The sequence below is a fragment of the Carassius auratus genome, chromosome 31 (assembly GCF_003368295.1).
Source record: "Carassius auratus strain Wakin chromosome 31, ASM336829v1, whole genome shotgun sequence".
Taxonomy (NCBI): domain Eukaryota; kingdom Metazoa; phylum Chordata; class Actinopteri; order Cypriniformes; family Cyprinidae; genus Carassius; species Carassius auratus.
This window is the reverse complement of record NC_039273.1, coordinates 25,474,651-25,497,690: the sequence shown is the minus strand read 5'-3', so window position 1 is coordinate 25,497,690 and position 23,040 is coordinate 25,474,651. Positions and strand designations below refer to the sequence as shown.

Here is a 23,040-nt window from a genome sequence, read left to right as displayed (position 1 = left end):
TCTGATCTAATCTAGCATGAACTAATCTAACAGTGACAGGTCATGATAGTAGCTGCAGAGGCACTAAAAACTAATTTAACACCGGAGCTGTAATAGATTCATTAACTCTGACCCTTATCTACATGACAGTTGTCTTATTTTCAGGGAAGATGCTAGTACTGGACTATATCCTGGTGATGACCAGAACAACAACGAGTGACAAAGTGGTTCTGGTCTCTAACTACACAAAGACTTTGTGTTCATTTTCACATCTAAGAATGATTCTGAAGACATTAGGATGAAGCCTGCTTTCATGGTTAGAATTATGGTCAGTGACGGAAGAAAATGCAAACATTAGCCAGATGTTTTCTACTACTGCTGTGGGTGATATTCTTATTTTGTGGAGTTATTTGACATTAAATGAAGTATTAAAACAATTTCCCACTACTTTGCAGATTATATATTGAGAGCTTTTTTTATATATATATATATATATAAACTTCTCAGTCTCATTGAAACTTGATGTTTTTATTTGAAGTTCATCAAAGCGGTTACATACCGCGTGTATAACAAACTTGTACATAATGGAAAGGTTTTGATATTTTTGAACTCAGCATCACCAAATTATGTAATATTAGGACTTTTTTTGCAAATCAGCATCAGTTTTTAAGATGCTCAGTGGTGTTATTGAAGTCAAATTCACTTTTCTGCTGTCATGTTTCGCTCCTCCAGATGATTCGGACTGCACCGTGATCGGTCTAAATGGAGGAGATTTCTCAAACTTTTCTACTGTTCAATCAATAGCACACTCTTTTTTCCAGTTGCTTTCATTGTATTTATTTTGTAAACATCTCCATCTTAAGGTGTAATTATACTCAGTGTGTTAGAGCAGGTCATTTATGTCCATGTGCTTTTGCTCACAAATGTCTTTCACAAGAGCAGCTGCAGAATTTGTCACATCACACTGATGTGATCTGCCATAGTGGACCTGGAGTCCCAGTCGTCTGTTAATATATTACAGTATGGGATGAGCTTTCGCAGCGCTTGACCTTTGACCTCCGGGTCACGATCCAGTGGATTAGACCTCAGGTCCAGAGTGAGGCGCTGAACAGGTCTGTATGTTTCCAGCAGCTGCGCGAACTCCAGCAGCTCAGCAGGAAGAATGAAATTTGAGCTGTATGAAACGAGAGATGACATTTATTTAACTACATAACTGAGCAACTATGAAAGATGTGTGCAACCAAACCAGCATTACCTTAGGTCTACTTTTGTGATTTTGCTTGGGCGGCATCCTGAGAATAATCTAGCAATCTCTATGGCACTTGTTGCTGGAGAAAGAAGAACAGATCTGTCATGTTTATTCCCCGTTGATTCATTCCAAACCCATAAAAAATGTTCCTTCATGAAACACTAACTTTTTTTTTTCAACAGTTTACATATTCAGTCTGATGCTATATGAGAAACATGTTCAGCTGAAGTAAATCATTTTAATAGTTCATACAAATGTAAATTCTGTCATCCATTACAATCAATTTACAGTATATACAGTACTTTTAAAAAGTCAGAAGTCAGACAAAATATATATTTTGGAAGAATATAGGTCTCTTGTGCTCACTAGGACTGCATTTATTTGACAAAAATACAGTTATACAGTGAAACATTACAATTCTAAAAAGCTGTTGTCTGTGAATATATTGTAAAATTTATTCCTGTAAAGTTTATTCCTTCTTCAGTGGCACGTGATGCTTCAGAAATCATTCTAATATCCTGATCTGCTACTCAAGAAACATTTATTATAAATGATGAAAACATTATTTTTTTGTGGAAACTATCTTTTTTTTCAGGATTCTTTAATAAATAGAAAGTTCAAAACAACAGCCGTTATATGAAATATAAATATTTTGTAACGTAAAGATCACTGCTCTAAATTTTTATCAATTTAGTGCATTAATGCTAAAGAAAAGTAGAGCCCTGTGATCTGTGCGATGCAGAAAACGCGCAAGGAATCATGGGATTCACAGTTTAACGCATAATGGCCAGGAATTTGACAAATTTTGAAAGAATTAATAAAAAGTATGTCATTACATTTAAATCAAATCACGATATGAACTAATATCACAGCAGCCCATCAAAATATAAGTTTAAAGACAAGTAATTGCCAGAAATGTATTACTATTGTTCAGCAGAATGTACATAGCCTACTACTACTAAAATGAAACAAACATTATTTTTAAGGAATAATCACGCAACATTTCTTCCATGTTTTAATTTTAATAGTAAATCTCCTTTGTTTACCAAAAAAATAATGTTTGCAAAATTTTAATCTTTTATGCCTTCATTTGATAACCAGAAATATTTTAAAACACACCAGGATTTCTGAGGGGGAAAAACAATCAATTAAATTAAGTTGTTTTTATGCATTTCAATAATGAGATAGGCTAAAACACAGAATTAGGAAACAATAAAACATATTGTGAAGAAAAACGTGATTTTTTTTTAAACTTTAATAAATTGATTTGAAAACGTATAAGATTCCAGATTTTTTTTAAAATAATATTTAATTTAACCATTAAAAAAAAATTATAATTTCTTTCAGGAAAAAGAAAAGAAAATTATACTGACTTCAATAAGTCATACAGTCATTCTGTAGAGTGTGTTCAGTCTTACCCAGGCGATTCTGGGCCAGCATCAGGGTCCGGAGGGAGGAAATCCCTTTCAGTGCTTCTACAAATGGCAGCAGGAAGTCCTTCTTTACCGCACACTTATCCAGCAGCCTGCAGTCTCTGAAGGACAGCTCTGAGATCCAGACAACAGCACAAACATTAACCCTTCAGTTCAACACTAGCTCTGTTTCTCCCCCGCAGGATCATGTCATACCTTCTAACACAGAACGTTCCAGAAACTGAAGAATCTCCTGGTGATGGTCAGATAAGTTTATGTCTTCCAGCTTTAATACCTTGAGGGATGGATTAGATCCTATGGGGAAAATACCAAACAGAAATAATTCATCATATTCAAATTCTAGATGAAAACCTGTCTCAGGTAGGACAACATTTCTTCATTACATACTCTTCATACATAGTGTTCCTGTAGCTCAACTCGTAGAGCACTGTGCTAGCAAACAAGCAAGCGCAAGGTTGTGGGTTCGATTCCCCGGGAACACATGATATGTAAAAATTGATAGCCTGAATGCACTGTAAGTCGCTTTGGATAAATTAAAATAAATGCATAAATTTAATTTAATTAGAATTTCATTACCTCAGAAATATGTGCATTAATTGTAATTTAATTTAATTAAATTTGCACTTGTAAAAGGTCAAATCTTAAGTGTGCACTTTCAAGAGTTTCTTAATATTATTCATAATATATATTCCTAATATAATTAAGTGCACTTTTAAAAAGCACATTTGAAATAATGTAAAATATAAAATTTTACTTTGAAGTTAATTTTAAATCACTATGTGTTACTAATCTTTTGTCATGCACTTACACTTGATGTATTGACCACCATAAAAAAAACATGCAAAGTACTTGATTATTCAATATTACTAATATATTTTAAATGTTCTACATTGCAACTTAATTTCAAATACGTAATTACAAATATAAATAAATAAAAACACACTTAAGAACAAGTTTCTAAAGAAACTACATTAAAGTTTATTTTAGTTTACATTAAATGATTATTAGTACATTCACAGTACATTTTAACCATTTTTTCAGTCAACTGAAGTAATTATACGTACTTAAGTTTAAGTTACCTTGCAATTAAGTGTCTGAAAACATTACGTTCAGTTCACACACAGAGTATGGTTTTAAAGTATATTTTCTCTTTTACTCTTGACAAAGTGCACTTGGTTTTCATATGGGTGATGAAGAGATGTTGGAGTCATATGTAAATGTCTGGCTAAACCAGGAACTGATTATTTGCCTGAGTACCTGTTAATGTGTGGAAAAACTCCTGTGACAGATGGATTCCTGTGAAATGAAGGCTGCTGAGTTTTGGAGTTAATTTTAGGACCGGCAGAAAACACGTCACTGTCATTGGACCAGTGGATCTGACTGTCAGCTTTTCCAGGCAGAGCTCTACAAATACAGAGAAAAAAAAGTGTGATCTAACTATCGATCTATGCCTGATAAACTGGAAATATCAGCATCTCATCAAACAGTACAATTCCTATGAATCTGGATCAAAAAGCTGTGTGTCTGAGCTCTCAGTTCAGGAAGTCATCACCTTTGTGTTCAGTGAAACGCGGCTGCGGTCTCCACTGGTTTCTCTCAGCAGGCGGACAGATCTCCAGAGACAGGTTCTGAAGGGTCAGACAGGCTCGCAGGATGCTGATCACGTGTGTGTGAGCGCTGACGTGACTTATACTGAGATCCGTCAGAGAGCAGCCGGGGTTCAGAAACAACCGTCTGAGAGACTCCACCAACACTGACATCTCCTGCTCACTAATGAGCCCTGCACGCACACACACACACACACACACACCACAACTTCACTTCACACCATCCTGCATTCACAGACGCCTATATTAAACAAATACATTAAAATAATAAGAAATTAAATAATATAAGTTTGGGGTCTGGATGATTTTATGTTTGTGAAACAAGTCTCTTCTGCTCACCGAGGCTCTATTTATGTGATTAAAAATGCAGTAAAAACAGAAATATAATTTCAATTTAAAATAACTTTTCTCTAATTAAATATATTTTAAAATGTAATTTATTTCTGTGATGCGCAGCTGTATTTTCAGCAACATTACTCTTCAGTGTCACATGATCTTCAGAAATCATAATAATATACTGATTTGCTGCTCAAAAAACATTTCTGATTATTGTCAATGTTGAAAAATGTGATCGTGTGTTGTGGAAAGCATGATCATATTTTAACAAATTTGAACAGCGTTCCTTTGAAACAGAAATCTTCTGTAACATAAATATCTTTACCATCACTTTTTGCGTTCTTGCTGAATAAAAGTAGGAAAAAATGTAAAATATTGATATTTTTATTAAAATAATGCATCCTTGCTGAATAAAAGTATCATATATATAAAAATACAGACAAATCAATCAATTTTTATTGGCCATGTAATTTTCATTTACATGGAATTGGATTTAGTAGTTTGCTCTAAAGTGGCAGAATAAAATTAAATAAAATAGCAATACTCATTAAAAAAAAAAAAATTGTTAATGCTGATAATTTAGAAACCGGTTGTCCAACAAAAAATAACATTTAATAACATTACATTTATACTTTAACATTCTGATTTATACTTACTTAAAGTCCCATCATAAACAGATAGTTTTTTTTTTTTTCACAATTAGATTTTCTTTCTCCCCAAAACTTAGCAGTGTACAGCCAATACAGATCTCAAAAACTGCCACCTGTCCCCCCCATACGTGTACACTTTTTGGGAAAAACTAGAGCTGAAGTTCAGCTGTCAGCATGTACTTACAGTCACTGTGAAGATGTAGCGTGTGGAGACACAACCATGTCGGCAGGATACGAGACACTGTGGTCAGGATATCACATTTGGACACTTCAAAATCAAGCGAGTGGATCTGACCTTCAGGGCAGAGGTCAGCAGAGCGGCTTGAGGATGAAAACTCACTGCACAAAACCTCTGGGTTTTCCTCCATGTCTAAAGCGAGGCGTTTGGCAGCGGGTTCCTCCAGCTCTGCACTACACCTCGAGTCGAATTCACCTAAAACTGAACGATGTCCGTCAGCCTGGGATGCCTCCGGAGCACTGGACACCGATAACTGATGACCTCTGCGTCTGGACGTGAGCCAGCTCAGAAAAGATGAATCTGGGTTTCTTCTCAGAACCACTTCTCTAACAGAGCCGTGATCCAGGAGCCGGTGGAGGACAAACAGCACGTGTTTCCGGCCGTGTTTGAACAGCGATTTTGCATCCAGTAATTTGAGGGACTTCACTCCCTTTTCTAGGCTGCTCAGGATGGGCCGCAGGTCCCCGGACGCGAGCCTGCAGATGTTTCTGGTTGATGTGTGGAGAGAAAGGACTCGGACGTGTTTTACAGTCATGGAGAGAATGGAAGACTCGCTGAGATCGGAGAGGTACGATCCTCCCCGTCTGACCTGAGTGAACAGCACCATGTGAAACAGCCTCTCCAAACATCTCTGCTTCACGTCCTGATCGGGCAGTGCTGACTGAAAACATAAGTGAATCAAGTTTAGATCACTTGCTCTCAACATGGGTCTCATCATGAGGATATAGGTTTGAATCTGAGTTCCTGTCACATTCACTTCATTCTGCCACTGTTTCCTGCCTGCACCTTTTGTTATGTAAATAAAAGCTAAAATAAAACAAGCAAGGAATGAAATAAAAATAATAACACATTTAAATAAACAATTATATGATGATTAGTACGATAGTATTGACTTTGTTCTAAAAAGCCAGAATAAAATTTAAAAAATGCGCAAAAAAGCCAGAATAAAATAAAAGAACAGTACATAATTAAATAAATTGCACAAGAAAGCACTTATAAGGAAAGAATCTGACTTAAATTTGTATTAAAAAGCCAGAATAAATAAATAAAACAACAAATAATAATTATTTTTTTAAATAAAACTCACCTATATATATATATATATATATATATATATATATATATATATATATATAAATGTTTATTGCCCATGTTAGTTGAATTTTACTTATAAGTAGTTTGCTCTAAAATGCCAGAATAAAATAAAATAAAGTTTATTGGCCATGTAAGTGGCACTTATAAGGTATTGGACTGGGTAGTTTCCTATAGAAAGCCTGAAATAAATAAATAAATAAAATGTAATTAAAAAAAAAACACAAAAAAAATAATAAAATAACTTGCATAAAATGAAAAAATGAAAGTTAACAAGTGCCTGAAAATCATTAAATACTCTGAAAGACAGTATCCTGATATTCTAAGCAGGTTCATCACACATAATGACAGTCATGAATGAATTAAGCAGCAATGAAGAACAACAGACCTTCAATCTCCAGCGCCACGTCTGGTCCAGATCTCTCCATATTGCTGCCCAAATGACAGACGTGGAGACTCCTGAAATCAGCATCAGCTTTCAGTGTTAAATGCGGCACTCTGACTTATCAGATGGGTCGATCCATGTCAAATCAACCAAATATCACAAACTGGTTGAGTTGACACGGATTGACCCTGATATCATTAATATACTGGCCATTATTTAAACTTAGAAAGAATCTGTTTCCTAAAGAAATTTAAAAAGTATTTTTTTTTTTTTTTTTTTACATGTTAAATGTTACTGAAAAGTGCATAGTATATCAAAGTATATCATTCATTCACATTTTATATCCAGATGCACATTTAATATAATGCTCTCACATCACAGGACAAGCAAACAGAAATGTAATGGAGCTGTACGAGTGTGTTTTTGTACCTTTGGAGGCAGCAGCAGATTCGATTCTGTCCAGATAATAAATGTTTAGATGTGACAGCAGGTCTTTCAGGAGAGAGACAGGCAGATCTACATCAAGACAGGGAAAGAATATCAGAAACGTCCAAATGTTTTCCATCACGTCCTTGATGTCAATGCAAATCCGTTCAATATTCAGTTAAGTTACACAAGTCTTGATTTGAGATTGACAAAAAACGAATTTGAATAAAACTCACTCGCAACCTTTCTTTCCAACAAATGCATGTTTTGAGCGACTTTGACGATGCACATCTGCACCAACGAGCTTCCATTAGAAATCCCCATTTGTTCAACACAGCGCGTGCTGGATACAATTCTTGCTTCCGTCTCTCGTTTGGAAAATAAAAATGTATTAGAAAAAAAACATCGGACAGAAAAGTTGCTTTACATCCAGGTGGCGCTCGGCGGCTCAAAGCTGAATCTGTAATTAGCGCTGCATTGTTTCTTAATCATTTTTTGGCTAATTGTGGATATTTATTCTCTATGGAGTATAATCGTTTAACTATATATACTATAATAATTAATTGCTGATCGACAAAGGCAAAGCCGCTCGCATAAATCTCTATAAAATTAACTATATATATATTGTACCATTTGATCACTCACGAATGCGATTGGTCCAATCAACTCAGCGCCGAGGAAAGTAACAGATACCATGTGACAACACATTTATATAATTTAATAATTTACATCTGAATAATAAAGTAATATTTATTAAGATATGAATACTCTATATATACAGAACATGTGTGCTTCTAATACCGCCAGTTTAAAAAAAAATCTTATTTAATCTAAATTCCATTCTAGCTGCTCAAATTCTACGGAAAGAGCGCGGATTGGCTTAATGTTAATCGACCTTAACTTCCGGGTGTTGATGTAACCAATGAAACACGCTGTTGTTGTGCAAGTCCCGCCCAAATCCGATCAGAAAGACGTCAGTTTGTTTAAAGCACTACTACAATATTTACTTGAAAAAATAAAATAATAATAATAACAGTAAAAAAAAATCAAGAATTAATTTATTTCATTTAAAATTCGCAAGTGTTATTTTGTGATTAGGAAAACTAATTTATTTACTATTTTAATTTAAAAATGTCAAATTGTTCCTTAATTCCTTACCACATAGCTTTTATCTGTAGTGTACAAGTCATTCATTTAAGTTAGTCATGTTAATGTCATATCTATTATGTTCTTTGTATGCTGTTGATGCTTATTTGCTCTTTCAATTCCCTAAAGCAAAGTTATGAGAATAAAGTACTGAAACCAGCAGCTGTCTTTTCTTCTTTATTGTTTTTTGTTGTTGTTGTTGTTATTTGACTTTAGCAATAAAGCCAAATTCTGTCAACATCACCTCTCTACTGATCTCAACAACAGAAGACACATGAGAGATGAAAACATGGTACAGTGATTAACCCTTCAGTCACAATTCAGCAAAACAGATGATTTGAAGAACCTAAGGGTTTTGGTGAATTGTTGAATCTGGAACAGAAATCACTTCTTATATATTTATATATATAAAATCGAGCGCTGAGATGCTCTGTTTATTTGATTGACTGGAAAACCTTGTGGGCCACCTGCAGAAAACAAACAGAGAAGAACAAGTTATAATGAACATCGGTCTGATTTATACATTGAAAAAAAATCGGTCACAAAAATGCATAATTTTCAGAACATTTTCCACAGAAAAAAATACCAGCATACAACTTCGTCATGACAAATAAGATATTAAATACTGATAGAATTAATAATTTTGGTTAAACTACTGTGGTGTGACTTCAAACCTAATCTGTAAACAAGTCACCAGCATCTTGGCAAAGTCAAAGACTCGTCCTAAAATGCAGAATGTATCTGAACCTCTCTACCATCACTGACAACTAACATCAGCACTCACACAGTGGTCCCGAGCGTGCAGGAAGTCAAACAGCTCCTCCGTACAGTCCTCTGTGGTCTCCGAGCGCGAGCCGACCCTAGTCTCACACGCCTCGAGACGCTCACGAGCATGAACACAATGCTCCGTCTGCTCACACTTCTCCCGCACCGTCTCTAACGGGTCCTGAGCAGCAAACATTCAACAATAATCTTCATCCAACGCAGTATGCATTCACATCAAGACATCATCAAGAGATCATCTACAGCGTTAACTGATGTAAGACTTGAGAATGAGACATAATGACCTGACGGACTGACTAAAATCAAAGTGAATAAGAAAAACGTAAGAATATGTGTCCAGTTTCTCACAAAGTTACAAGTGGCACCATACATTTAGAAAATCGTCAAAACTGCACAGCTGTGATGAAGGCAAGTCACACAATCTACTTTTCCAGATGTGAAGATCTTGGCCATGTTTTTACACACGTTATGGAGCCTCCATGTGTGTGTGTGTGCGTGTGTGTGTATATATATATATATATATATATATATATATATATATATATATATATATATATATATATATGAATATAAAAATGTGAAATTATAATTAAGATGATTAGTGTATATAGCTATAAATCCGAAGTGGCTTACAAAAGACAGAATAGAGGGATAACCTGAGGTCTTGATCAAGGGCAAGACGGTATATAAACTACTAAATATGATTTAGAATTAATTAGAATTTATTTGGACATACTATGGCAATAGTATATTGATCTATAATACATACCACCATATCCTCCTCCTCTTCTTCTTCCTCCTCCTGAACACAACACAGTGCATTAATCGGCTATATATAAATGCATTTGTAAATAAATAGTATGAAAATAACAACAACAACAAATATATATGATACCCAGGATATTGTATTTGCTCATACAAGAAAAAGATAAAATCTCACGCAACAGTTTAGACGTCAGACGCATAAGCTAAGTTTATACACTGTATGTACATTAGGTTCAGTGTATAGATCAGGATCGGCCTGTTAACCAGAGCGGGTTTAAGACACATAAACCGGCTACTTTAATACACCAAATGGCATTTAAATCGCTCCGTGAAACATTGTATGGTATCATACCTCCTCTGGCTCTCCATTCGTGATCATTTTATCTTCGAAAACCATGTTTTTAGCTGAGTTTTCCTGATGTGACACTCGACGGAGGACAGCGTGACCCTTTCCGGAAGTTGTGTTCAAAGACTTTTGTTTTTTGCAAAGAGACGGTCCACCTCTGTCAACTTCCGGTTCACTGTCTATTCACTTCAGCTGTAAATATTAGTCCTGCCATCATCGTATCATTCTGCATTCGACACAGGGTAAAATGAGGTAAAAAAAAATTTCAAAACATCCTTTTCTTTGAGTTGCAATTCAATCTTAGTATTTTAACCGAAAAAAAAAGCAACAAAAATAATTCACACCTCTTTACAAAACATTACCATTTATTTTAATTTTTAAATATTATTTATTTATTTATTTAATTATTAATTAATTAATTTAATTTTTTGCAGAAATTTAATTCAAAACAAAATAAATAAATAATACAGAACAAAGAACATATGGAGCAATGCAGAGGAGAGACGAAAATATTTACAAATTACAATCAACTTAAAATTTTTGTGGGTTTCCAGGAAGTGGAAGGAAAGTTGGAGCTCTAGTGCGCACAGTTTCTGTTGATTTTCTACACTGTTGCACAGACACACACACACACACACACACTCTCTCTCTCTGTGGAGCAGTTATGCACCGCTTTAATGTACAGCAGCTTGTTTTAGACATGAATATTAACTGGACGCCGGTGATTACAGCCACGGTTTGCGGTACAGGTGCATTATATCTTTTCTTCAAATGGAGAAAAAACCAAGAGATTCAAAAGAAAATACTAAACGCACGAAAAAGACGAGATACATCTCTCCTGCTGGCTGAACAAGCGGTGCAACAATTTAAAATACAGGTATAAAAGCTAACATGCATACATTATTAATGTAATGTACATCGAATATGCATTGTGTGTAGAGTAACGTTAAGTGTTTATGAATGTGCCTGTCGTGTATTAAAATTATATTGTCGCATTATATGGTGTAAGTTGTGACAATGGAATCTAATCTTTCTATCTTTAAGCAGAAGTGTACTGAATTTACTAGTTTGACACATTTAACTAGACTAACATATACAAGCACTGCTAGAAAGGGGGAAAAACTATTGTGTAATTGGACTTTTGGCACAAAACCTTCTTGTTGCTCATCAAACACTTAAGACAACTAGCCCAAGCCTCCTCTGTTATTTATTGATCGCATATGATGTGTGTTTCTCACGTCTTTCCAGAACCCAGGCTTTGAGAGCAGCTCTATCGTGTCTCTGTCTCTGTCTGAGCTCGCTGGGAAACTAAAGGATGGCTCCCTGCAGCCAGACGCTGTGCTTCATGCCTTCATGGAAAAGGTTGAGACTGCTACCTTACTTTACATGTGGATAGTGTTTGATATTTATGAGTTTATGGCCAGCTTCAAAGGTTTACACTTTTGAGACATTGAGCTTTGTCTTATGCAATCTATTCCATGCAACATTTACTAGTAGATTTACTTATATTTTACATGTATCATAAATGTAAGCTATAGTAAAAAATAAAAAATATCTCCCCTCTTAAAAGAGGATAAGCAATAATAAAATATAAGAAACTAAACCTATTGCTATTATGGTGTTGCAAATATATATATATATATATATATATATATATATATATATATATATATATATATAATTTTATTTAAATGTTTTTCAGTGTATTATTTTTGCTTTGGGATTATGGGATGAGTATGGAAAAGTTTACAGGAGCAGCAGGAAAGGAAAGCAGCAAGGAAATTGCTTATTGTTGAGATGTGTGATGGTGTGCTTCAAAGGCTCTGGAGGTGAACAGGGATCTGAACTGCAGCACTGAGATCTTAATGGAGTCTGTGGTGCAGCTGGAAGACATCAAGTCTCAAAAGAAAGGTCTTCTGTACGGAGTGCCCATCAGCATCAAGGACAACATCTCATATGAGGTGAATATTATGGTTAGACGGATTCAGAGAAGTGTCTTCCTGTTTGAGGTGTGTGTAACATCAGTTTGTGTGAGCAGGGTCATGACACTTCCTGTGGTGTGGTGAGTAAGTTGGATCAGCCTGCGCTCGCGGACAGTGTGGTGGTCAAGGTGCTGAAGAAGCAGGGCGCGATCCCCTTCATCAAGACCAACATACCACAAGGTCTTCTCAAGTGAGTAAACACTATATCACTCTGGGAAAAAATTAAATGGGAAATCCTGGTAATATCAAATGATTTGAAGGCCAAGAAGAGAGATGAATCTTAAGCCACCAGGAGTGTATGAAGAGACCATGTAGTTAGTTGCTCATTTGCTGGAGCTTAGCCATAAAAGGTGTTTTTTTTGCAACATCATTCATGATATTTAAGCTCATTTATCCTCCCTCTGACAACTGTCAATGTAAAATCTCATTTTCAACAAGGAAAAAAATGCTATATTTATATTGTAAAGAACAGTTGTATGTATAAAACAATGTGTGTCCCGGTAATTTATTTTAATTTTTTTAAATAAAATATTGTGCCCAGACAGGATGGAAACTAAATCCATAAAAAAAATAAAAAATAAACTTAGAATTTTTTTTATAATAAAAAAATAATAATATATATATATATATATATATATATATATATATATAAATAAGGTAAAATTAAAGTTTTATATTTCAGCTGGTTGCCAAGGCAAAATTTTTTATTTTTGTTTAGTTTAACTTGTTAAATTATTCAATCTAAAACAAAACAAAAAAAAAAAACATATAGACATATGTTGTTGTTTTTTTCATGAAAAATTACTACAACTTTAACTAAAATTCACCTGAAACCAGAAAATGAAGATATTGAATGAAAACTAAAATAGAATCTCAATGATACCAAAACAACAATGTAAAAGTTTGAGAATTTGGGATGAAAAATACATGGGTTTAAGATAGGTTTAATTTTATTTCATATTATTTAATTCTTTCTTTTTTTCCTTTTATGAAGAATATAATTTCTTACATTTTCCAGGAGCCTTTATTTATTAAATTCAACTGTTCACCTCAAAAATCTATTTCTGTGTTACTATTCCTTTAACTAGTTTGTGCTTCTAAAAGTACTTCAGGTCTCTCCTGCAGACCTCAGTATTCATAACAGAACAGATTCTTTATTTAAATGAAACGTATCGTATTATGACACTATGGTCTGATATGACATCGGAATGCAAAGTATCTAAGGTTTAGCTTGTGCTGAAATCATGATTTTCCCAAGACCCTGTACAGTTCAAAAAACAAAGAGTGGTTTAACACCATTCATTAACACCTGGGGCTCCACAATCATTGTACATTTTATGATGAATAAAAGTTGATTTTAATGATCTCAATCACAAATACCAAGTTTTCCACCACTCGGGAACAGAGAGAGTGAAGGTTCTGGAAAGCTACTTTGTACCTTTCTATCCACTGTTGTTACCAACTCAAACCCTCTGTATTTGCCTCTACTGTAGTTATGACTGCAGTAACCCCATTTATGGACAAACCTTGAACCCCTGCAACCTTCAGAAGTCCCCTGGAGGTTCGTCCGGAGGAGAGGCAGCTCTGATTGGAGGAGGAGGCTCTTTGCTAGGCATAGGCACTGACATTGCTGGGAGCATTCGTATCCCAGCATCCTTCTGTGGGATTTGTGGATTTAAACCCACTGCAATGAGGATAAGGTTCATCATATGCCTCTTAAATCTAATTTGTGTGACAATACTGTATGCGGTGAGGAAAAGTTTCATATTCAAAAGCAAAGGGTTCACAGTAGGTATTTGAAGTGTACTGCTTTAATCTAAAAAACTAATATATGTTGAGATATCGCTATGTGTTAAAACAGTAATAGGGTTAACCCTTCTATTGTTCATTTAGCCATTACTAGCCATGTGCTTAGGTATTTATTAGAAAATAATTAAATGCTTGTATTCTACAAATATAAAGTTTTCAATAATCATTTGTTTGCTATAGAAAATATCAGGGATGATTATTTAATAGAGAGAGAGAGAAATATATATCAGTCTTGATACTGTTTGTATTGTGAAAGTCATCTTTCAACTTTCACCTTATTCAACCTGTTTGCTTTTTTCTGCTTTTTTTTATTTATTTGTTTACTTTTTTTATTTAACTTTAGTGCTCGTGGAATCAGTTCTTGCATCAAAGGCCAGAAATCAGGTCAGATCATGTTCGTCATCATGCTGTTCTAGTTCTGGACTTTGCACCAACAGAACATCATGTTCTTTACTTTGTGTAATTGTAACATTGTGTTGGTGTGTGCAGTGTTGTCCTCTTTTGGCCCTTTGGCTAGGGACGTCGAAAGCTTGTCACTGTGTATGCAGGCGCTGCTCTGCCAGGACATGTTCTCCTTAGACCCCACCGTCCCTCCCATACCATTCAACCAAGAGGTTGCACATTAAATATCACACCCCAGATACCTTTATTTGTTATAAGTTATGCAAATGCAGAATCTGTGATACTTTGCTCTTGTTAAACAGATGTATGAGAGCTCCGAGCCCCTGAGGATTGGTTATTATGAGAATGACGGGTATCTACAGCCGTCTCCGAGCATGGCCAGGGCCTTCAGGGAGACTAAGGACCTGCTGGAAAGAGCGGGGCACACGGTACACAGACACACTGTAACCCTCTTCATTGGGAGTAAATCACTCACATATGCGACTAAATCTACACCCCGGCGACTAAATGATGTCTAATATTAGCCAATGGCTAATAAATGATCTGATTTTACTCGCCAGTGTTGAAGGCTAAGTATAAGTTTAGCACAGATATATTTTCACTCGCAAACACTCTCTTCACAGCTCTTCAGAGTTTCACTCTCCATCAAGCGCTCTGTGCTGTTTTCAAGTTCATCTCAATGGATGTGCAGCGCAGTATTTAATGTACCGTAAACTCTAGTGTGAAGGCGCACAAATCGCCGTCGCTTTCTCTCACACACCTGCAGAGAGAGAGAGAGAGTGAATTGACGTGATGCATTAAAACAGTATTATTTGTTGTATTTTCCTGTCAAAATATCGTCAATCCTATGGAACACTTCAGCTTTCAAAAACAGCAGGGTTTTCCGGTAGTGGGTGGAGTTCATGTGCAAACGGCAATCTCATTGGCTGGCGCTCACCTGTTATCATCCCTGTTTTCAGCAAATCAGTTCGAGCGAATGCACAAAACCTGATTTATATTCATGAATCCAGCGGCTCAGTAAGACTTGGTGTGTTTTATAGTTCTTATTAGTAGAATTGGTATCATTATTACCAGTATTTTTTTTGTAGTTTTTTCCCCCCAATTTTTTTTCTTATTTTTTTTTTACAGAAACACTGAATGACCAAAAAGCACCACCACCAGTCCAGTTAAAATGACTAATATGCATTAAAACATGGTCATCACAAGGGCCGTTGCTGGCCAAATGGGTGCCCTAAGCAGGATTGTATTGTTGTGCCCCCCTTCCTCAAATATGATGAGAACAAAACAAAACACATACTTTAGGGTTGAAAATGTTAAATGAAATAAAAACTTTAATAAAATAAGTCAATAAATAAATGAGTAAATTGTATTATTTACAAATTACAATTGTAGCTCTCGACATTTACCTGTGGCTATAACTTTATTATGACTCTTATTTATTTTATAGTTTATTTTATATAGTTTATTTGAATTAAATGTTTGGCAAATAGCCTAAAGAAGGATTTGATTGTCCTGTAAGTGTAGCAGCAGCAATTACCCTTTACAGGCATTTGAAATAACATGTTTTGTACATAAATTACTTATTTTGTATTAGCCTACATTATGTATTTTCAACAGTGTTATTAACCAAATGCCTCATTGTTTTTATATAATGCATTTTAAGTTTTTAGTTTTAATAACAAGAACAACAACAAAAATATTACAGTATATTAATACTTCTTTGTCAATTGTTATTTGAAGTAACAAAACGATGGGTAATTTGCAGTTACCATGGCTAAAAAAGAACAATAACTTTTGGTGTTATTCTTGTTAAAACCATGGCTAATTTTTGTAAGGGAACCTGGAAAGTCAGAGAGAATACTAGATGCATTTGTGGTGGTGAAATTATTTCCAACATTTAAACTTATTATTATTAACATCAACAGGCAAAAGAAAAAAAAAACTTTTACCGGAATCTGCCTGAAAGTGACACAAAGGCCTCGTTTTTACCTAAGTGATTCACAATTTATTTGAATAAATATTTAAAATAAATAAGGTGTGCATTGTAGCGGACACCTAAATGAATATTTTTTACAGTTGTTTTTGACTGTATTTCTCCTCAAATGCTATAGAGCTTCAAACTTGCATTTGAGCCCATTCAGTTGTGAAAAAGTAGCATCATTTACATATGATTTTAATAAATATCAAAAAAATTTAAAGGTGTGCATTATAGTTGATGATGATTAGATGAACAATTAAGTTGTTTTTTTTTGACTCCATAATTCTCCTCAAGTGCTATTGACATTAGAAAAGTGTATTTTTTTTTTTTACTTTTTTTGTGTAACCTTAGAAACATTTTCTTAATTTGTGAATATCGAACGTACAGCGTCAAATCAACTTAATGCTTGTTTTTTTTTAGTTTCTTTAGTTTTGTTTTCTTTTCTCTGTGCCGTATTGCTGATGTCTTTGCTCATCCACTGGGCAGAGATGTCCATCCATCAATTATGAACATTCAGATGCAAACATGAGATGCAAGCATTCATGAGCGCAGATGGGGGAATGGCGCGTTTCCTTTTTCCTTTTTTTTTATGAGCACCTATGATGCCGCCCCCCTGAGAGTTGGTGCCCTACGCAAACTGCATACTCTGCGTATAGGGAGCGGCGGTACTGGTTATCAAGTTTACTTCTAATTACTAAAGTTCTATTCTTAAATAATACTTGATTATTATAAAGCCTGACTGACTGATATTAATAGTGTACTTTCAGATATTTGAAAAAAATGCGCTATTTTACAAATATTTATCATATAATCAATCTGGCTAGTAAACAAAAATATTTACTAGCCAATGGCGATTCAATTGCCAAGGTGTCTGTAGAAGGTTGTACCGCATTAACTGTTATGTAAACCAGTGGCAGATTGTAGTTAAGAAAGAAACACCATGTAGCAGTGGTTATGAATCGATCGTGAAAGTCCACTGTAGTCGACTCCATACATCTAAGGCTCGAAAGCTGTGTCAAAAGACTGCTCTGATGATGTTCAGGTGTGTCGTTCACCTTTCAGCTGGTTCCATTCCAACCCCTGCGGCTCTACCACGTCTTCCATGAGTTGACTATCAGAGGGATCATGGCAGACAAAGGTCGGACCCTCATCAGTCATCTGTACGTCTGTTATCCGTGCATTTAGATTGTCATTAAAGTCACTGTTGCCACGTCTTATTCATAGTAACCACGTATCTGTTGTATATTGTGTGCGTTTTGTGTGATTTCAGGAAGCCAGGTCCCATTGACCCGTGTATCCGCAATCAGGACGTGATTTTGAGCACTCCAAGCTTCATAATGAAGCTCATTTCTTTTGTTCTCAAGCCTTTTGTGAGTGATGTAATTGCAATTGTTTCCTGCTTCTCATTAAGCAATCAGTTGTTTTGGAAAGAGGATATTCAACCTAATATGTTTTTCTCTGGTCTTGATGTTTGTACTCTTCAGTGTCCACGGATGTCTGCAAGCATAGATGCTACTCATGGAGTTGGGTCAGTTATAGAGATTCACATTTTATTCATTTGCATAATTAACATAATTATGTTGATAAATATGATTTGGTAGAGTGTTATGTGAGTTGGTTACAATAACAATATATTATTATTATTATAATGTTTTTTAAAATTTAAAATTGTAGAAAAATTTGAAATACACTACCGCTCAAAGATTGGGATCAGTGAGATTTATTTTATTTATTTTTTCAAAGAAATTAGTACTTTTGTTCAGAAAGAATGCATTAAATTAATAAAGCAACAATAAAAATGTACAATATAAAAAATAAGTGCGCAGCAGTATAACTGTTTTCAGCATTGATAATAATCAGAAATGTTTCTTGAACAGCAAATCAACATATTAATGTAACCTTTGACTCGCTTAATGAGTTCACTAGTAAACCATATAAGAACAGACCAGCAGTCAAAGCGGGGTTTGTTGCAAATGCTTTTACACAGTAACTTTATTAAAAATAACAAACTTATTGAACAAGTTAAAAATGGAAACGGGTAATACACCAATTCATCCAACTTCAGCCGCACACTGAGTATTTTCTCTCACATGATTTAGTGTACATTATGCTGCATAGTTGCTATATCCTTTCTGACACACATTTCACCGTTCAGTTTCCCGTTCTATCCGCTTCCTTTAAAACATCCGCATCATGAGACACAGAAGACTGGAGTAATGATGCTGAAAATTCAGCTTTGATCACAGGAATAAAATACATTTCAGAGTATATTCAGATAAAAATAAATAAACAAAAGTTCAATTGTAATCAAATTTCACAGTATTACAGTTTTTGCTGTATATTGATCAAATAATTGCAGCATTGGTGAGCAGAAGAGACTTCTTTCAAAACATAAAAAATAAACGTATCAATCACAAACCTTGAATGGAAGTGTATTTTCACACAAAACTGAAAAAAATAAGTATTTACTTTTAAAATTAATTATTTACCCTTCAAAACCTCAAAAGTGTTTTTTTTTCCCTCTTGTTAAACATTTTTTCCATACAGCAAAAAAAAAAAAAAAAAAAAAGCATAGTATTTATTCACAGTCTTCAAAAGTCTTCTGATAGCTAATAATACATAAATTAACTTTTTCTTTTTTCTTTTTCAGGTCTGTGGCAGAATTGTGGAGAATACATGCAAATATTGAGGTAGTTTTTTATTATATAGATTTTTTTATGTGGTTTTTCAACAGCTTTCCTCGACACTACTGTAGAAATGATTATCAACTTTATCAAGGGAAAAAGAGCTAGAGGCATAACATTTACAGACCTGGCTTTATGTTTTTTTTTACTGAAGTGGGCTTATTGCTGAAGTACATTAAACGATGAAAACCAGCATACACCTTCATGGCTTCTTCACATCTGCATATCCTTACTGAACCAATAGCTGTTGCACAATTCTCATCTAAGAACGTCTTGTTTATGATATTATGTGTCCTTGTTCAGGTGTATTATAGTGACTCTGAGTAACATCTCCCTGCAGTTGATCACATTCCTGTTCCTTGCACACACTGGATATGAAAGATTCTTATTCTGATGTGATTTTCTGTTTTCTAATCTGTAGGAGTACATTCATGAGGTGATAGCGGAGTGGAGGAGACTGAATCTGGATGTTTTGTTGTGTCCCATGCTTGGACCAGCCTACAATTTCACTTACTGCGGGAGACTCAACAGTACTGTCTTACCTCATATCTACATTAACATTACATTTAAATTATCTTTGTGTCCGTAAGCTCAGGTTTGACATTTTTTATCACAAAATGCAATATATATATATATGTGTGTGTGTGTCATTTTTTCCTTCTTTCCTTTCTTCATGGGAACATATTTGAAGAAGCATTGCATCACTTGCTCACCAGTGGATCCTCTGCAGTGAATGGGTGCCGTCAGAATGAGAGTCCAAACAGTTGATAAAAACATTACAATAATCCACAGCACTCCAGTCCATCAGTTCATGTCTTGTGAAGTGAAAAGCTGTATGTTTATAAAAAAAAAAAAAATCAAGAATTTTTTTACTTCAAACCATTGCTTCCAGCTAAATTAAAATAAGTCTTCTCTCTATAATATAGCTTTCTCCATTGAAAAAGTCTCATCCAAATCAGATCAAGCACCGTTTACAAGCCAAAAAAGTCTCTCATTCTGACGGCACCCATTCACTGCAGACGAGCCCTTGGTGAGCAAGGGATGAAATGCTACATTTCTCCAAATCTATTCAGAAGGAGAAACAAACTTCTACATCTTGAATAAAAGCTTACTTGTTCAGATGAGGAAGCAAACTTCTCTATATATCCTGAATGCCCTGAGGTTGAGTACATATGCAGCAAGTTTTCATTGAGTGAACCATTCCTTTAAATGAAACATGTATTATTACATTTGAACTGTATTTAACTTGTAAAGCTAAGGGGAACAAAAGCTTGCATGCTTTACCTGTGTGCAAATTTTATACTTCCTGTTAGTGATTTACTTAAAAGACTGGGCTGATGTGGATTGTGATTCTGTGGTTTAATGTTACTTTTTAAGTGGACCGTAATGATTTGAGCATCACATAAGATCAGTAAGAGTTAATTTTCTCGGCTCTGAAGGTGCTCTCAGTTACACCAGCCTGTATAACCTGCTGAACTTCCCTGCCGGGACGGTGCCTGTGTCTGCTGTGACGGAGGAGGACGAGGCACAGCTCAGTCACTACAAGGGTGCCCATGGGGACATGTGGGACAAACTCTTCGTTAAGGTGCGTCTTCACAGTTCAAGTATTAAGTTGCCATTAAATGCATGTGTTTTGGTCAGTCTTTGTAATCTTTGTGTGGGTTGAATGCCTGACCACCACATGGAGGCAGTATAGTCACGATTACAAAGAAGCAACCACACTGCAAGCGGCAGGCTGACATTTGTTTTATTGAACTATAAACTTTATATTTTTACTAAATATCCATATATGACACTGTATTTTTGGGTTATTCTAACCTAAGAAGACTGCACTATTTGCTTCCATTTTTATTATTGCTATTAATAATAATTTTATTACAAACAATTAAAAGGTGTCAAAAATAGTTTTTCCATGTCCATTTCTTTTTTTTATATTAGACCAAACCTAAATAAAGGATGACAATCTTACATACTCTGAGTTTTTTGTTTATATTCTGATATATCTTTTTTTTTTAATGTGTTTAACTACACATTTAAATACACATTATAACATGAAAAAAAAAATGGAAATAATAATTCCAAGCATGTTTTGTCTCATCTCCATAACATTGTTACAATTGATGTAAAATGTAGAAATTAATACTTTCTTTTAATGTGAATAATGTTTCATTTTGTTCATAAAAATGTTTTTCTTGACGGTTTGGGTTAAATACATATGAAGACTATATAAGAAACTTATGAGCAAAACATTATCACTCTTTTAAAAACGATCAATTCTAACCATTAGTTATAAAGCTGGAATGTCAAATGTAGTGCATTTAAAAAAAGCCTAAAGTTTTACATTCTTTTCATTTTAATGTTATTTTATGTTATATAACATATTAGACTATTTACTGTAATGGTGATTACTGTGAACATGTAGATTGGTTGACATTTAGACAAATGTTTTTTATTTACAATTAATTTTGAATAACAAAGCATACCCAAGTTAATGGTTGATTATATCAATAATTTGGCATGGAATGCAAATGTGGCACAAAAACAGTGTGTGTGTACATCTTTAGTTAAACTTGTAAGGTGGCGAAAATCCTCACTTACGGTACATAATGAAATATCATGACATCTAACTAGTGAGGACATTGTGTGTGTCATCACTAGTTAAAAAGTCTTATTCAGTCAAATCATCTTTCATTATCACTGTAGTGTTTTCACAAGTTTCTGTAATGTTAGATGAAAGGCCATATAAAATCTCATAACCTGACGAAAAGAAAAACAGTGGAAGTCAATGAGATGTCCTCACTAATATAGTGTAATGTGTGTGTGTGTGTGTGTGTGTGTGTTTTCAGGCGGTGAAGGGTGGCGTTGGTCTCCCTGTGACAGTGCAGTGTGTGTCTCTGCCGTGGCAGGATGAAATGTGTCTGCGCTTTATGAGAGAGGTAGAACATCTCACAGCCAAGAACAAACTCACCAGGAAACATTAATGACTGAAACTCTGCTGTGAATGTTTGTGGGCTGCTAGCGGTTCTACACTAAATCTGCGACCGCAGAAACATCTATGGATTCTAAAAGTTCTATATTACAATTAAATCATACTAATTAAAAACTTATGGGTATGTTTTTTGTTAAGAACAAGTTCTGCTGTGTGTTAAGGTTTTGGAAGAATGGTACTCTAACATGTACTGAATTTTTTTTAATTGTTAAAATACTTTTTCTTATTTCAAAATAATATACTGATATGATTATAATTGAGCCATTCGTATCTCTTTGTCTTTAGATTTTGTAATAACATTTTTGTGAAGATTTTTCACCGCTGATATTTTACACCTTTAAATAATAACAACTCTCAATCATTCTTCACAATGTTAGGAATATTTATATATCACAATGAAAAATGTGTTTGCACACACTACAGAAGCAGTAAAGCTTCATCAAAATTGAATGAAGATTTGAATGTTTTTCTTAATTTCTGTATTATGTTGTGTAAATGAATGCTTCACAATTTCATTAAACTGAAATGAATCAGAGCTGTAGTACATCACATGTTCACTGGAAAACCATCGTCACTGAGATGAGCAACACTCATTTCTGTGCCCTGACATCAAAGATGGGAACATTTAGACATTTAGGACATTTAGATTTCCTATCATTTTATTGTTCTCTTTCCTGTTTCACTGTTGAAATGGATCCTAATTCTAATTCTGGCCTGGAAGGTAATGTATTCAACAACAACAAAACCATTGCTTTAATAAT

General features: G+C 34.6%; 3 protein-coding genes across 5 annotated transcripts; 1 reads left to right on the top strand and 2 right to left on the bottom strand.

Moving 5' to 3' along the window:
- Positions 1-491: 491 nt before the first annotated feature.
- On the bottom strand, positions 492-8,429 carry lrrc41 (leucine rich repeat containing 41). Of its 2 annotated transcripts, none has more exons than XM_026214488.1 (10): positions 7,632-8,429; positions 7,399-7,485; positions 6,973-7,043; positions 5,439-6,153; positions 4,214-4,441; positions 3,919-4,065; positions 2,857-2,955; positions 2,647-2,775; positions 1,235-1,307; positions 492-1,153 (listed from the first exon to the last, which is right to left on the bottom strand). In XM_026214488.1, exons 1-10 carry the CDS (start codon positions 7,717-7,719, stop codon positions 934-936), a joined length of 1,857 nt encoding a protein of 618 aa, XP_026070273.1. In that variant the 5' UTR covers positions 7,720-8,429; the 3' UTR covers positions 492-933. The 2 variants fall into 2 exon arrangements, with proteins under 2 accessions (XP_026070273.1, XP_026070275.1); XM_026214490.1 differs by having other exon boundaries at positions 7,639-8,428.
- A 276-nt stretch (positions 8,430-8,705) lies between these two features.
- Positions 8,706-10,585, bottom strand: LOC113050977 (cytochrome b-c1 complex subunit 6, mitochondrial-like). Of its 2 annotated transcripts, none has more exons than XM_026214492.1 (4): positions 10,442-10,585; positions 10,094-10,126; positions 9,326-9,487; positions 8,706-9,008 (listed from the first exon to the last, which is right to left on the bottom strand). In XM_026214492.1, the coding sequence occupies exons 1-4, from the start codon at positions 10,484-10,486 to the stop codon at positions 8,976-8,978; spliced, it is 273 nt and encodes a 90-aa protein (XP_026070277.1). In that variant the 5' UTR covers positions 10,487-10,585; the 3' UTR covers positions 8,706-8,975. The 2 variants fall into 2 exon arrangements, with proteins under 2 accessions (XP_026070277.1, XP_026070278.1); XM_026214493.1 differs by having other exon boundaries at positions 10,094-10,123; positions 10,442-10,574.
- A 348-nt stretch (positions 10,586-10,933) lies between these two features.
- LOC113050976 (vitamin D3 hydroxylase-associated protein) lies at positions 10,934-22,729 on the top strand. Its single transcript, XM_026214491.1, has 15 exons — positions 10,934-11,312; positions 11,684-11,797; positions 12,256-12,396; positions 12,474-12,607; positions 13,911-14,117; positions 14,570-14,610; positions 14,716-14,840; positions 14,931-15,056; positions 17,669-17,766; positions 17,877-17,976; positions 18,091-18,134; positions 19,257-19,296; positions 19,712-19,820; positions 20,730-20,875; positions 22,137-22,729. Exons 1-15 carry the CDS (start codon positions 11,100-11,102, stop codon positions 22,269-22,271), a joined length of 1,773 nt encoding a protein of 590 aa, XP_026070276.1. The 5' UTR covers positions 10,934-11,099; the 3' UTR covers positions 22,272-22,729.
- The last annotated feature ends 311 nt before the right edge of the window (positions 22,730-23,040 follow it).